The sequence below is a fragment of the Camponotus vicinus genome, unplaced genomic scaffold (genome assembly GCF_025532165.1).
Source record: "Camponotus vicinus isolate PSW18456_S1 unplaced genomic scaffold, iyCamVici1.0 SCAF_1, whole genome shotgun sequence".
Classification (NCBI taxonomy): domain Eukaryota; kingdom Metazoa; phylum Arthropoda; class Insecta; order Hymenoptera; family Formicidae; genus Camponotus; species Camponotus vicinus.
Window position 1 is genome coordinate 16,472,333 of NW_028141945.1, and position 14,188 is coordinate 16,486,520.

The 14,188-nt window shown below is 41.1% G+C and overlaps 1 protein-coding gene across 1 annotated transcript; it reads left to right on the forward strand.

Moving 5' to 3' along the window:
- Positions 1-5: 5 nt before the first annotated feature.
- Positions 6-3,139, forward strand: LOC145959257 (uncharacterized). The gene is given in 5 exon segments (XM_083077917.1): positions 6-1,922; positions 1,986-2,142; positions 2,200-2,264; positions 2,328-2,710; positions 2,800-3,139. Coding segments are annotated over 5 exon segments (2,862 nt in total).
- Positions 3,140-14,188: the final 11,049 nt, after the last annotated feature.

A 14,188-nucleotide genomic window follows, 5' to 3' on the forward strand; every position in this document is an offset into this window, starting at 1 on the left:
TGCGAATGCCGCAAGTGCATCTCGTGGAAGAGGAGGATCGTCTGCTGAATCTAATGCACAAGCAGCAGCTAGTGCGAATGCCGCAAGTGTATCTCTTGGAAAAGGGGGGTCATCTGCCGAATCTAATGCACAAGCAGCAGCCAACGCATACTCTGCAAGCTCATCTCGTGGAGGAGATACGTTAGCTAACGCACAAGCAGCAGCTGGTGCGAATGCCGCAAGTGCATCTCGTGGAGGAGGTGAATCATCTTCTGTATCTAATGCACAAGCAGCAGCTAGTGCGAATGCCGCAAGTGTATCTCTTGGAAAAGGGTGGTCATCTGCCGAATCTAATGCACAAGCAGCAGCCAACGCATACTCTGCAAGCTCAGCTCGTGGAGGAAATACATTAGCTAACACACGAGCAGTGGCTCTCGCCAGTGCAATAAGCACCGCACGTGCAAGAGGAGGATCATCTGCCGAATCTAATGCACAAGCAGCAGCTAGCGCGAATGCCGCAAGTGCATCTCGTGGAAGAGGAGGATCATCTGCTGAATCTAATGCACAAGCAGCAGCTAGTGCGAATGCCGCAAGTGTATCTCGTGGAAGAGGAGGATCATCTGCCGAATCTAATGCACAAGCAGCAGCTAGTGCAAATGCCGCCAGTGCATCTCGTGGAGGAGGGGGATCATCTGCCGAATCTAATGCACAAGCAGCAGCTAGCGCGAATGCCGCCAGTACATCTCGTGGAGGAGGGGGATCATCTGCCGTATCTAATGCACAAGCAGCAGCTAGTGCGAATGCCGCAAATGTATCTCGTGGAAAAGAGGGATCATCTGCCGAATCTAATGCACAAGCAGTAGCCAACGCATACTCTGCAAGCTCATTTCGTGGAGGAAATACATTAGCTAACACACGAGCAGCGGCTCTCGCCAATGCAATAAGCGCCGCACGTGCAAGAGGAGGATCATCTGCCGAATCTAATGCACAAGCAGCAGCTAGTGCAAATGCCGCCAGTGCATCTCGTGGAGGAGGGGGATCATCTGCCGAATCTAATGCACAAGCAGCAGCTAGCGCAAATGCCGCAAGTGCATCTCGTGGAGGAGGAGGATCATCTGCCGAATCTAATGCACAAGCAGCAGCTAGCGCGAATTCCGCCAGTGCATCTCGTGGAGGAGGGGAATCATCTGCCGAATCTAATGCACAAGCAGCAGCTAGCGCGAATGCCGCAAGTGCATCTCGTGGAGGAGGAGGATCATCTGCCGAATCTAATGCACAAGCAGCAGCTAGTGCGAATGCCGCAAGTGTATCTCTTGAAAAAGGGGTGTCATCTGCCGAATCTAATGCACAAGCAGCAGCCAACACATACTCTACAAGCTCATCTCGTGGAGGAGATACGTTAGCTAACGCACAAGCAGCAGCTAGTGCGAATGCCGCAAGTGCATCTCGTGGAGGAGGGGAATCATCTGCCGAATCTAATGCACAAGCAGCAGCTAGCGCGAATGCCGCCAGTACATCTCGTGGAGGAGGGGGATCATCTGCCGTATCTAATGCACAAGCAGCAGCTAGTGCGAATGCCGCAAATGTATCTCGTGGAAAAGGGGGATCATCTGCCGAATCTAATGCACAAGCAGTAGCCAACGCATACTCTGCAAGCTCATTTCGTGGAGGAAATACATTAGCTAACACACGAGCAGCGGCTCTCGCCAGTGCAATAAGCGCCGCACATGCAAGAGGAGGATCATCTGCCGAATCTAATGCACAAGCAGCAGCTAGCGCGAATACCGCAAGTGTATCTCGTGGAGGAGGTGAATCATCTTCTGTATCTAATGCACAAGCAGCAGCTAGTGCGAATGTCGCAAGTGTATCTCGTGGAAAAGGGGGGTCATCTGCCGAATCTAATACACAAGCAGCAGCTAGTGCGAACTCTGCAAGCTCATCTCATGGAGGAAATACGATAGCTAATGCACGAGCAGTAGCTCTCGCCAGTGCAATAAGCGCTGCACGTGCAAGAGGAGGATCATCTGCTGAATCAAATGCACAAGCAGCAGCTAGCGCGAATGCCGCAAGTGCATCTCGTGGAAGAGGGAGATCATTTGCCGAATCTAATGCACAAGCAGCAGCTAGCGCAAGTGCTGCAAGTGAGTCTCCTGGAAGAAATGCGTTAATTAATGCACTAGCAGCGGCTATCGCCAGTGCAATAAGCGCCGCACGTGAAAGAGGTGGATCATCTGCCGAATCTAATGCACAAGCATCAGCTGACGCGAATTCTGCAAGTTCATCTCATGGAGGAAATGCGTTAGCTAACGTACGAGCAACAGCTCTCGCCAGTGCAATAAGCGCCGCACGTGAAAGAGGCGGATCATCTGCCGAATCTAATGCAGGAGCAGGAGCCAGCGCAAATGCTGCAAGTATATCTCGTGGAAGAGGGGAATCATCTGCCGAATCTAATGCACAATCAGCGGCGAACGCGAATGTCGCATCTGCATCTCATCAAGGAAATGTGGAAGCTATTGCAGCTGCGGGTGCAACAGCTAGTGCAATATCTGCAAATAAAGCATGGAATAGTGACGTTAAAGACGATGAGAATAATATTCACATTCATAAATATGGCAAAGATCACAGCACAAATATATATAAATTACATGATTATGATGGGGGAATATATCATATTAGCTCTTTACACTCTGAAGATAAGACCGAAGCAAATAGTGCCGCTTCTGCACAAGCGGTAAGTAATAGTAAAACAATCGGACTTAATTGGGGTAAACTTGATAATTATAACATAATTGACATTATAGATTTTCATAATAAAGGCAGAAATGAAAAAAAATCTGGATATGAGCAAACAATAGCTCAAAGTTCGGCTAACGCGGGGGCAACAAGTATAACATATAAAAAGTATGATGCAGCTGCATCTACACAAGCTGCTGCTAGTGCCAATGCTGCTAGTGAAACATATGGAAAGAATGATGCACTCACAGATTCACAAGCTTCAGCTAGTGCTAACGCTGCCAGTGGCGTACATGGTAGTAAATACGAAAGCGCAGTAGCTGCTGCTAACAGTCAAGCTAGCGCAATTTCATTAAATCCTATAAAACAGCAAAAGAATCATAAGATTTGGGAATATTACAATCATCATGGAAGCTACGATAACTAGCAAGATCCTTCAGAGGAGAAGTTATGGCTGAAACATGATAAATATCGTATAATCTATGATCGAAGAAGAAGAGCAATCAGCGATGCCGCGGCTTCAGGTCAAAGCAGTGCTATTGCTACGAATAATAAACATGAAGGAACTTCTATTGCCGGAAGTAACAGTGCATCTGATGCTATTGCTGCTGTAAACAATAGAAAAGGGGTCGCTAATACCGGAGCAAACAGTGCATCTGATGCTGTTGCTATAAATAATGGTCAAAAAGGAACCATTGCTGCAGCTAATAGTGCATCCGATGCAGTCGCTGCTACGAGGTACATTTAAATCTTATTATGGATAAAATAATCTAATATTCACATTCATAAATATGGCAAAGATCACAGCACAAATATATATAAATTACATGATCATGATGGGGGAATATATCATATTAGCTCTTTACACTCTGAAGATAAGACCGAAGCAAATAGTGCCGCTTCTGCACAAGCGGTAAGTAATAGTAAAACAATCGGACTTAATTGGGGTAAACTTGATAATTATAACATAATTGACATTATAGATTTTCATAATAAAGGCAGAAATGAAAAAAAATCTGGATATGAGCAAGCAATAGCTCAAAGTTCGGCTAACGCGGGGGCAACAAGTATAACATATAAAAAGAATGATGCAGCTGCATCTACACAAGCTGCTGCTAGTGCCAATAATCTTTCATATTTTTCTCAAGTTTATTTTACAAGAAAAAAAGGGAGAGACGTTTTAATTATGGGATAATAATTATTAAAAATATTTTTGTTTTACATAAATATAGATTCACACAATTAAAATTCATACTATATAAAAAACTGCATGTCTCTCATAATTTTCCAATATCTGCATTATAGAAACATTCTTAATTTCGACATTAAAACTTTTAAAAATTTTAACTAAAAATTTACAATTACGATATGCTAAGAAAAAAATATCAGCTTATAGAATACAGTACAATCTTTTATAGATCTTCTCTTGCAAAAATAAAAATTTTGCAATCAAAATTTTTGCATTTATACTTAATAACAACAAAATTAATAATAACAAAAGGTCCATTTCATTAATAAAGACTGAATTCTAGCTGTGTATAATTTCATACGTATTTTGTTTCACCATATTGTGTACATTGTTTTGTTCATTAATCATTATAAATGATTGTAAATTATAATCAGTAAGACTACATCAATAATCAATATAATAGTCTCTCAATAGATTTATTCTACACTATGATATATTTCTAAAAGAATCGCACCGTCATGGCGATGACTTTGCTTCAGTTCGCATTGATAGCTTTATAGTTTTATTATTCACGGCCTTTACTTTCGCGCAAGAGTAAATACATACGAGACTCGCCTAATCCGTCCAACCTGCGCGCTAGAGTATGTTTTATTGAAGTACTTATCGTAGCGGACGTGTTGAATATAAAAATCTTACGATTATTCGAATTTATCGTATACGCTGCCGCTTAGACATTCGCCGCTCCGTCATGGTGTAGTGCACACAAGCCGATAAAATATTATCGTTGCTATTTATACTTGTCAGAAAAAAATGCGTTATTCAATTACCACAGACGCAAGTTGTCGCGTTCGTCAGTAATTATTTGCAACGTGGCATTCGAACGCATAGTTTCATTTATCGTTTCTATATCGCGTAGAGAACCGGAGAGAAACGGTTCTATCTAGGTAATCTTATTTATCTTTATGAAATATCGTTCTATGTATCGATAACGTATTATTAAATAAATTTAGATTGCTTTTGTACGTTAAAGTCGAAGTGTTTATATATTATATACCTGTGTGTTTTTCGTTACACGGTATATAAATAAAATGTTTTATATGCATGTATTTTATTCTTTTAAATAACCAGTTCACAATCGAAATGATATATTGTACAATGTGATTAAAAGACGACATACTTTCTAAGTATTAATTGCAAACGCCTTCATTTGCTGTGTCCTTTATTATGTATTATGTGATAGATGAGATCTCACATTACATCATTATGTGAAGAAGAAATTTCACGAGATCTCGTGCCACTTAAAATATATCCTATGGATAAGTTTCTTAAGAATTTCTGTAAAATTTAAAATGACAGTCTTTTCGTGCTGTAAAATGTAAGTCGTTTAACAAACGAGATCGTATTCAGGTTAAACAATGCGAGCTTGTACGATTAAGGAGCTTATTTAGGTTGGCTGGTTAAAATATAGAGCACTAGGAAATCGCGGTTTGTACCTCGCGAATAGAGATGATGAATAAGACAGGAATGGAAGCGATACGAGACTTTTCCATTTCCTACAGTCATTCTCTGAATAATGATAGTATGCAAGCAGATTATATCGCAATAATATAAATAGGAATATTAATGTGGAGTTACTCGCGTCGTATTCCATTTAACTTTCTCGAAACAAAAATCCTGCGTTGAATACACTTTTGATAAATACTTGAGTCCGAAATTGAGGACGAAAATTGAGTCCGTAATACGATGATTACGAATCTTAATAATCGAGAGATCCGCGAGGTGCTATTTCCAATGTTTCTCAATTTGCATTCGAAGCATACACGTTACAATGCTTAGTTACTGGTGGGCGGTAGCAGGGTGTCGTTTACTGCAGGAGTCGCTTTGCTGCAATGATAGCGTCGCGTAATGCTACGGATGAGACTATCTGCGGAGCGTAATGCAGCAGAGTGCGGAATCGGGGTAGATGCGGAGGATGGGTAGTCGAATGAGTGGGGCACGAATATAGGATGATTATGTCACGGTGTGATGTATGAGGATTGGCAACGTGCCATGCGGTCATCCGACCGCAGAGTATAGCGTCCTCTCCTTGTATCTCCCATCTTCTTTTCTTATTTGATGGTACCTTGATCTCTTATTCCATGATGTTATCGTTTATGATGACGATCGACATGTCAAAAGAAAATACTCTGTTACCAAACATTATTAATCCCTTGTGTGTGGTATCAATTAATCATTTTATTACATTTATATTACAATCATACGCTACGTAAAGTTTATGAACACCTGTGTGCAATGAAATGATGTTAATCTTGCATTCGGTGTATCGTGAAAGAAATATGAGACAATTGTAGGATACAGTTTTAATATCTCTCTACATGTTGAGATATATAAATATGATAACATTCCCACGCATTCATTCATACACCGCAAGAGCTTGTCGTTCGAAGTGAAAAGTTCGTTAACGCACTTTGTGGCTGCAATTCTGGCAACTCTTCCTCCATGGGTGGTGCTGTAAGCTTTAAAGCACCGCGACTTTAGGAGGCTCACATGAGAGTTAGTTTAATGTTCGGCGCAGCTAACCGAATCACTCTCGTCCCGATAAGACCTACCGCGGAAGAAATCTTTCGTCATGCTCGTACGAATCGTGGCATGTCGTACCAGACGACCAGTTTAATCGAAGCAATGTTCCATTAGCGGATAAAATATTGCGTGCTTTTTAAATTCTGCAGCAACATCGACTCCGATGCATTCTTCTTTGCACGACCGCGTTCTGCCTCGAGCAGGAAAAAATGAGACAGATAAAGTACGTGGAAGAGAAAAAGATGAAAGAAGCAAAGAATCGTATATACGGTACGCACAGCACGCATCATGTCGCAAAAGTTATGCAGAGGACGGTTGTAACGCTTAGTAGCATTTGGTGTATTTCTTATGCAACGCTCACGTGATTTTTTTCACACACACTTGTGCACTCGTAGCATGATGCATAAGGCATATGTATCTGCGTCGCAAAGTTCGCTTTGTTACTATACAATATAAAATTACAATATTAAAATTCATCATTAATAAAGTTCAACAAGAAATCATGTCGAATGTTTCCATGATTTAAAAATCAAATTGACAAAAGTATTTGTTCAATGCTCACTTGGATCATAGCTTTTTAAACTTTTTGCACATGATTGGCTTTATCTTGACGAGTTTTACTGAAAAAATGATTAACTAAATTGTTTTTTTTATCTAACCCTTTGAAGGATCATAAAAATTCCTCCCAAAAAGCCACAAAGAAGGCGTGCGGCTATTACCGTAAATTCCTGTGAGCGACAGGGATCATAGGAATTCTTATCCCACGGTCAGGAACCGACGAGAGAAATCGGTTGTAGACAACAGAAGCCGACAGTGTCACAGGACTTCGCGGTTTCGGTAGCAAACAAGTACCTGACAACGATGCATTCCAGGTTCAAAAACGCTTGTCCGGGATGACTCAACCGGTCGTACAACAAACTACCTGCACGCATAGAAAGAAACCTGCTACGTGCAACATCGGATATTCGATTACCAGTTCCAATCGTGTCTTTTGGAAGTGCAAAGTTCGTGATTGTTTTTCTTGCGCTTCATGTAAAAATATTTATTTAAAAACATTGTATTTTTTATTTATCAAGACAGAGGAAACTTGTACTCTTAATTATAAGTATTTATATATAATTATTATACATGCACATGGAAGTTTTTTTATATGAAACCAGTTTTCAAATCTTCGTGCATGTTACCAATTTAATCATTACCATCGCGCATATATTGCATCATTGAATAACATATAATAGATTTTAATTGCCTCACGTTGTTACACGTTTGCGAAAAGCCGTGTCGGACGATAAATCGCGCGTCGTAGTATAAATACTGTTCTCGGAGATGGTCGTAACCGGCTGTCACCTGTCAGTACATCTCGCAATCGGCCAGGTAACGACGGTTACACGAGCTTCGCGTGAGATAAGCGCCGACGAGAGACCGGGACGCTCGAAACTACACGACACACGCATTTGCGTGCACATGGGCGCGTCGAGGCTCCCGTAGCGAAAACCTTCAGGACGCAATTTCAAAGTTCTCGGTAGCCGTCGCCCCCGCGTGAAAGCCTAATTTAATTCTTCGAAGAGCGTCTCTCTTTCTCTCCCGTGTAACCAGATCGCGCAATGATGCGCGGATTGCGTCGCCGCTGGTTTATTACGATGGTCGACCGATGGAATAAATGACTGCGCGCTGGACGTACGAAAATAAATTATAAAATATGCGCCGTAAGCGCGTCGCTCGTGATTGCACCCCGTGATTAATGAACGCGACATAATTGCGCCCGCGTCGCGTGTAGCAAATAATTCAAGTGCCGAAACTTCTCCGACTATTAAACGCTCCGCTGTTAGAACTACTATTTGCTAGCAACGACGACATACCGACGTGAGGATAATTATAATAAATAATTCGGGCGCGCGAGAGCGTGCCGAATAATCATCGCGCGGAAGTTCTGGCCCGCAATAATCGTACGTTGCATCCGCTATAGAAATTGCATTCCCCGCGAATTATATCGTATCGTCAAATTGATGTATATAGACTTTACTTACTGCACACGTGAGGGAAGACGCGCTTTCTCTTTTTCAGAAGCCCAGGTACAGGACTCGCGATGCGATCACGATGCGTATGTATGCATCACGCAGAGCTCTCGAATTCGCACGTGGCATCGAACAAGGGCGAGCGATCGCTTCGCCGAGAGAAACGAGCGTTCGCATTTACACGAGGCCTTACGTACGTATCGGTTGCATTAATTAAATAAAGACTGGTCCGCGGTATCAGCGCCACGTTTCGGCAGACATGTTTTATACGGCGCGTTTATTGCGGCGGAGGCGATTCGCACGCGGGCGCTCGCCATAAGTCTGCAGTCGCTATCGATACCCCGATCACGTAGACCCATCCACTTTAATCCCGAATACTTTGGTTCTGAATACTATTGCCCTCGATGCTCTCGATTCGCGCAACACGTTCGACCGGAACGTGTATGCACGCTTACGGGGAATACGCTGGGTTCCCGTGCGTCTTACATCGCCGCTGTAATTCCTCCAGGACGAGAATCGTCGCCCTCGTCCGACATGCCAGGGACACTCGGTAATGTTTATGGAGTTGGACAAGACGATCGACCTCCTTTGATTAAGCCCGCCGCGTAATTAACACGTCGATCGAGCGCAGGCCATCTGATTTCATTCATTACACGAAGCAGCCGCATGTTTCGCGCCAACAAGCGTGATCCATCGCGCTGGACCGTTTTAATAACGTTCCATGGCTCTTTTTCTTCCTTGCGTTGCGAGGAGAATACCCACTTTTGAAAACATCGGCGCTTGAGGAAACAGCTGTTTGCTTTGTGGATACACCTTGATCATCGATAGTCCGTAGACCGCGATGAAGACGCGAGAAGAGGTACTAATGATGAAACATCCACGCATACAAGGCCAGATCGATCGGATATAGTTCTTCCAATCATACACACTGAAGAATAATAAAAACAGTTGTTTTAATAGCAAAGCGCAGTTGATGGTTACAGAGCTATCGAGAAATGTAGGATGTTGACGAATTACATATCTCGAGGATTCAAACAAATAACAATTTCTCGTTTGTTAATATTTTTAACTAGACGTTATCTAAACAAAAGTTTATTTCATGGATTAATGTTCCCTTGACATTTAATGCCAGGGGAATAAAAAGGAAGCCGTGTAACAAATAATCACGCAAAATTTTCATAAAGGAAAAACTGACATCTCAAATTTATCATGAAGTTTTTGGTCGAAACAACTCTTCCGACGTTTCTGAGATTTATTGTGTACCCCGTGAAATAGTGAAAAGGAAAGCAGAAAGAAACGGGGGAAGGGCTAGATGGAAGAGAGAGAAAGATTGGCGGTTTGAAATAGACATCGTGCGCTGCCTCGCAGGTTGATATAAGTACCCGGCGTTTCCGCAGGATACGATCCGCAGCATGTGAATAACCGTTATGCGGCATGGTTCGCCGCCACGTATCGGCCAACGTTCAATTATTTGAGAATCCCAACGGCGAAATAATGGTAGCCCATGAGTGTGCGTCTACGCAGAACCCGCAGTGCACCGATTCTTCGTCATTCCCACATAGCGATGTCTAATTATCCGTTGCGGGACTCGCCGGGCTGCAATCGCCACCTCAAACTTGTCGGAATCTCAGAGGCGTAATCGAACACATACGAACGGATGCGGAGGAACTCGCAAAGTTATATCGATCGCGAATAACAAGACTAATGTGACAAGAGTCAGAAAAAATAAGAATGTGTATTAATCAACTATTCTACTTAATTAATTAATTATACATATATCGAATTTAATAGTAGTGACACACACGAATTGAATTTCTCCTTATGATAAATTTAATTTATTTAATCCTCTCTGATTCGTATTCTTTAATATATCACGATATATCATATGGAAACAAATAATAGTAATATGTAACAATAATAATAAATAATAAATAAATAATGTGTAAAAATATATTTAATATTGAAAGATAGAAATTTGGTAAAATTGAATTATTCATGTAACGTGTAGTCTGATGCAGTCAATATACAGAATATTCAAGGAAAACATTCATTCAAGTCGCAATTTGCGATCGTGACTTATCATATGTTATCAATTATACATTAAATTTATATCCCGGCTCGCCTGTATCTGTCAACTACTGTATGCCTGAATTATGCGACCATTTGGAGCATTATTAAAAAATCTATGACACAAGAAAAATACACACGTGTTTATGTGTTCCCGACGCATAACCAGTAATTTTGGAACGTCATATATTTCATATATTTTCAAACAAATATCGATCATAACATAATTATTATAGCTGTAGGGAGTAATATTGTATGAAATTATTCGCGTAACACGATATATAGATATCTTTCGCAGCTAACATTAAAATTGTAACAAGTTTCGTTTGAAGACAATTAGGAACGCTTTTCGACATTTTTATTACGGTGGCGGTTGAGTCGCTGTGAAAAATGAAGGCGTCAACGCGGTAGAGCAATATGGCGCAGAAATATATTTCAAAACGTTGACGTCGGTATCAAAGAGCGTTTAAGACTGCTTAATTCTCCTCAGTCGGAGACGGTAACGGCAGCTGCTGCGGCAGATACGCCGCGCAGAAAACGCTGACAACCCTTTACTAATGTTCGCAATTCCTTATTCCGTAGGGATCATTTATAAAACGCCACGAGCTGCTTGTCCACCGAGATCTCGGGATAATTTGTTTGGAATTTGGTCTGGAGATTACAGAAAGTGTAACGCCTTGATTAATACTGCGGCGAGATTCGAGAGGTGAATCGAAACTGGATTATGAAGAGTTCTCGCGGCGAAACATCGATTATGTACGCTTGATTTGACTGTCTCTCCGCTTTCTCCTCCTTTTTCTGTCCTTTCTTCATCATAATTCGGTTCCATTGTCAAGCTACAACTAAAATATAAATTACATTCCGCGCAAAAGTTGAAGATTTTATTTAAAAAAAATTGATTATATCTTTTCGACTTCATGCAATATATTCGAAAACATAGGTGTAGCCATTAAAATAATTTCTCTTACAAAGAGTACAGAAAATAATGGAGTTTAAACTCGTACGTTAAAAACAGTAGAATTTCTCTTGCATTGGAAAATGACTGTAATTTTAATACAGATGATATACCATTTCATCGATATCCATTTAGAAGATCGTTTGGTTTGCGATTTGCTCATAAGCCCTCCTACACAGCGTATACTTTATGACTCGGAAAATTGAAATTTTACTCCGGTATAACATTACGGAAATGTGGTGCTACATCTAAAAATTATTACAATATTCACTGGACCATTAAATGTAGCATGAAGCAGGTCAATTAAGAGAATTTCCAATCCGGTTATTTTCAATCCACTATCCATATTCGATATAAAAAAGCTATTATTTTTGTTTCTTTTGTATCTCAAATATTTTTTTTTATTGTGACAAACTATATAACTAAAATATATATTCTTATTTAAATGAAAAATTTAGATATTTTCGAAAGTAATTATAATTTGAAATAATTTTAGCTTTTTTTCTATTCTTGCTATTTTTATTAAAATTGTAAAAGTGTAAAATTTTAAATATATAGGTGTGTGTGTTCTGTGTGTGTGTGTATGATATGGAGAGAGGAAGCAGAAGATCAGATTTTATAAATAGATTTTATGAATTGTTACAATTCTCGAGGAATAGTTAAACATGAAATCCGTTTAAAAAATCCAGTTTCGGCCTCGAAAAATCCATTTTTGAATAGCTCAGCCCTTTTATAATTTTAAGACTTTAAAGGTATGAAACCGCTTTTGTGCGTTTACTCTTCAAGCTATTATATTTTGTAACACAAGATCTGACAACAGATTATAAACAGATCTAATTCGAAATTAGCTTTCAAGTTTTTTTATAATCCGTCTTTTCAGTAAATTTTTTGAAATCTTTTACATTGTGTATATCGGCTCGATATATCTTTAACAAAAGAATTTCATAATTCCATACAAGACAGAATCTGTTAAAAAATTCACAAAAGATAATCCTTTCAGTTTCAAATGAGACAAATCTACAATTATTAAATCGATACGTATATATTACGAAAAAAACAATTATAGAAATATTGAAATTTTATTCTATAGTCGAATTTAGGAATTTTGATTCACTCCTGCACACTTTATTCAGGTTATCACACACATGGCTCAGATAGCTATCAGAAGAAAGTCCTGAATTTTTTCATAATGGCTTATTGTGTGGCAAATGTGGCCAACGAGGATTGTAGAATCGCTGCAAGAGCAATACGAAAGAGAGCGAAATTGAACGAAGCAAGGCCGTCTCATGGGCCGGCTATTCCAGCGAGTATTGAAATATTTCCGATGGAATTCCCATAAAAGCGCGATTGGGATACGAATGAATGAACGATTTACACCCTCCCGCCGCCGCAGCCGCCGGCGCCGCTGGGGATTCATAATTCTTTCGGAAAACTTTTTACCGTCATTTCCCACCTGCCGATCGCCATTCTCACCTGAAATAAAGACCGCCACGGTGTGTTCGGGCTATTGTTTGCCGCTGTCGAAACGTTTATCGATCGGCCGACGCAGGCAGGCGCTTCATTGACCTTTGCCGCTCGTGCATCGACGGCAACACGTGCGTCCATGCACCAATCTGCAACACGACGTTCCGTGTTTACGTTAGCGTCCAGCGATGGTTTGCGCCAAGCAATTTGTCAGAGCGATGACAAGAGAGAGACGAGACGATGCGAGACTGCGAGCGTCTCGTCGGACGCAAAGTTAGGCTGACGGCGTCACAAAGTTGCAACTTTTCCGAACTGACGTTTCCTTTTTCCATCGCGCACGCGAAAAAGGTCGCGTCCCAGTTTTCTCGAGAGTAACGAGCGCGTTCTCGGAAAAGACTCCCTCGTTAATTTATTCAAAACGTAATCGAGTTTCCGGGAAAGAAGTTCGGCGACTTGTTACACGGGAGAAGTTGCGCCGAACCAAGTTTCGAGCCCAGATTCGTTCAGAATTTTTGCATTTCTCAAGACGTTGCTAGATGCTACGTTCAGAGCGCCCATTTCACGAACGCGACACATTAGTCCGTATTTTCGCTGCACATTTAACTGCGCTCCATTGTACTGCAACAACATTATTGGAGTCGATTATAAAAGTATATGTGGAAGTTATAAAGTTACGAGTCTTGAAAGAGAGATTGTCGTTAAATTTCTACAAATCGTTTTTACACGAATCGAAACGGCCAGAGTATCGTCAATTTATTTGACGGTACCAGGCAGACTAAACTTTCGATTTTTATCGGATTCTGCGGTCTCGCCCGATGATTGCAGTTTTAATCAATGCATCGTCCGGCATCTGTCAGCGAAACAGCTGCGTGCGTGCCATGCTGGTGGGTATGTATTGTACATAAACTGACGGATGGCGCGGATGGGCCCCGATTACGATAATCGCGTTGATTGTTTACAGACCAAACTAACGGATGGGAGAAATTAATTCGATTCGAAATCGGAGGTCCCCGCAAATTGTGCGCGAGCAAAAAATACGCGCGATCGTTAATCGAGCGAAATGCCCGGCGCCGTAAAATGAACGATAATGTAATCAGTATACGAGATTCAAATGAAAAATACGATTGGTCTGTCGAATGCGCGACGTGTTTTGCGAAGATTGAAAATTCCAGGCGTAAAACGACTGATGCTCCAATTATCGATTTA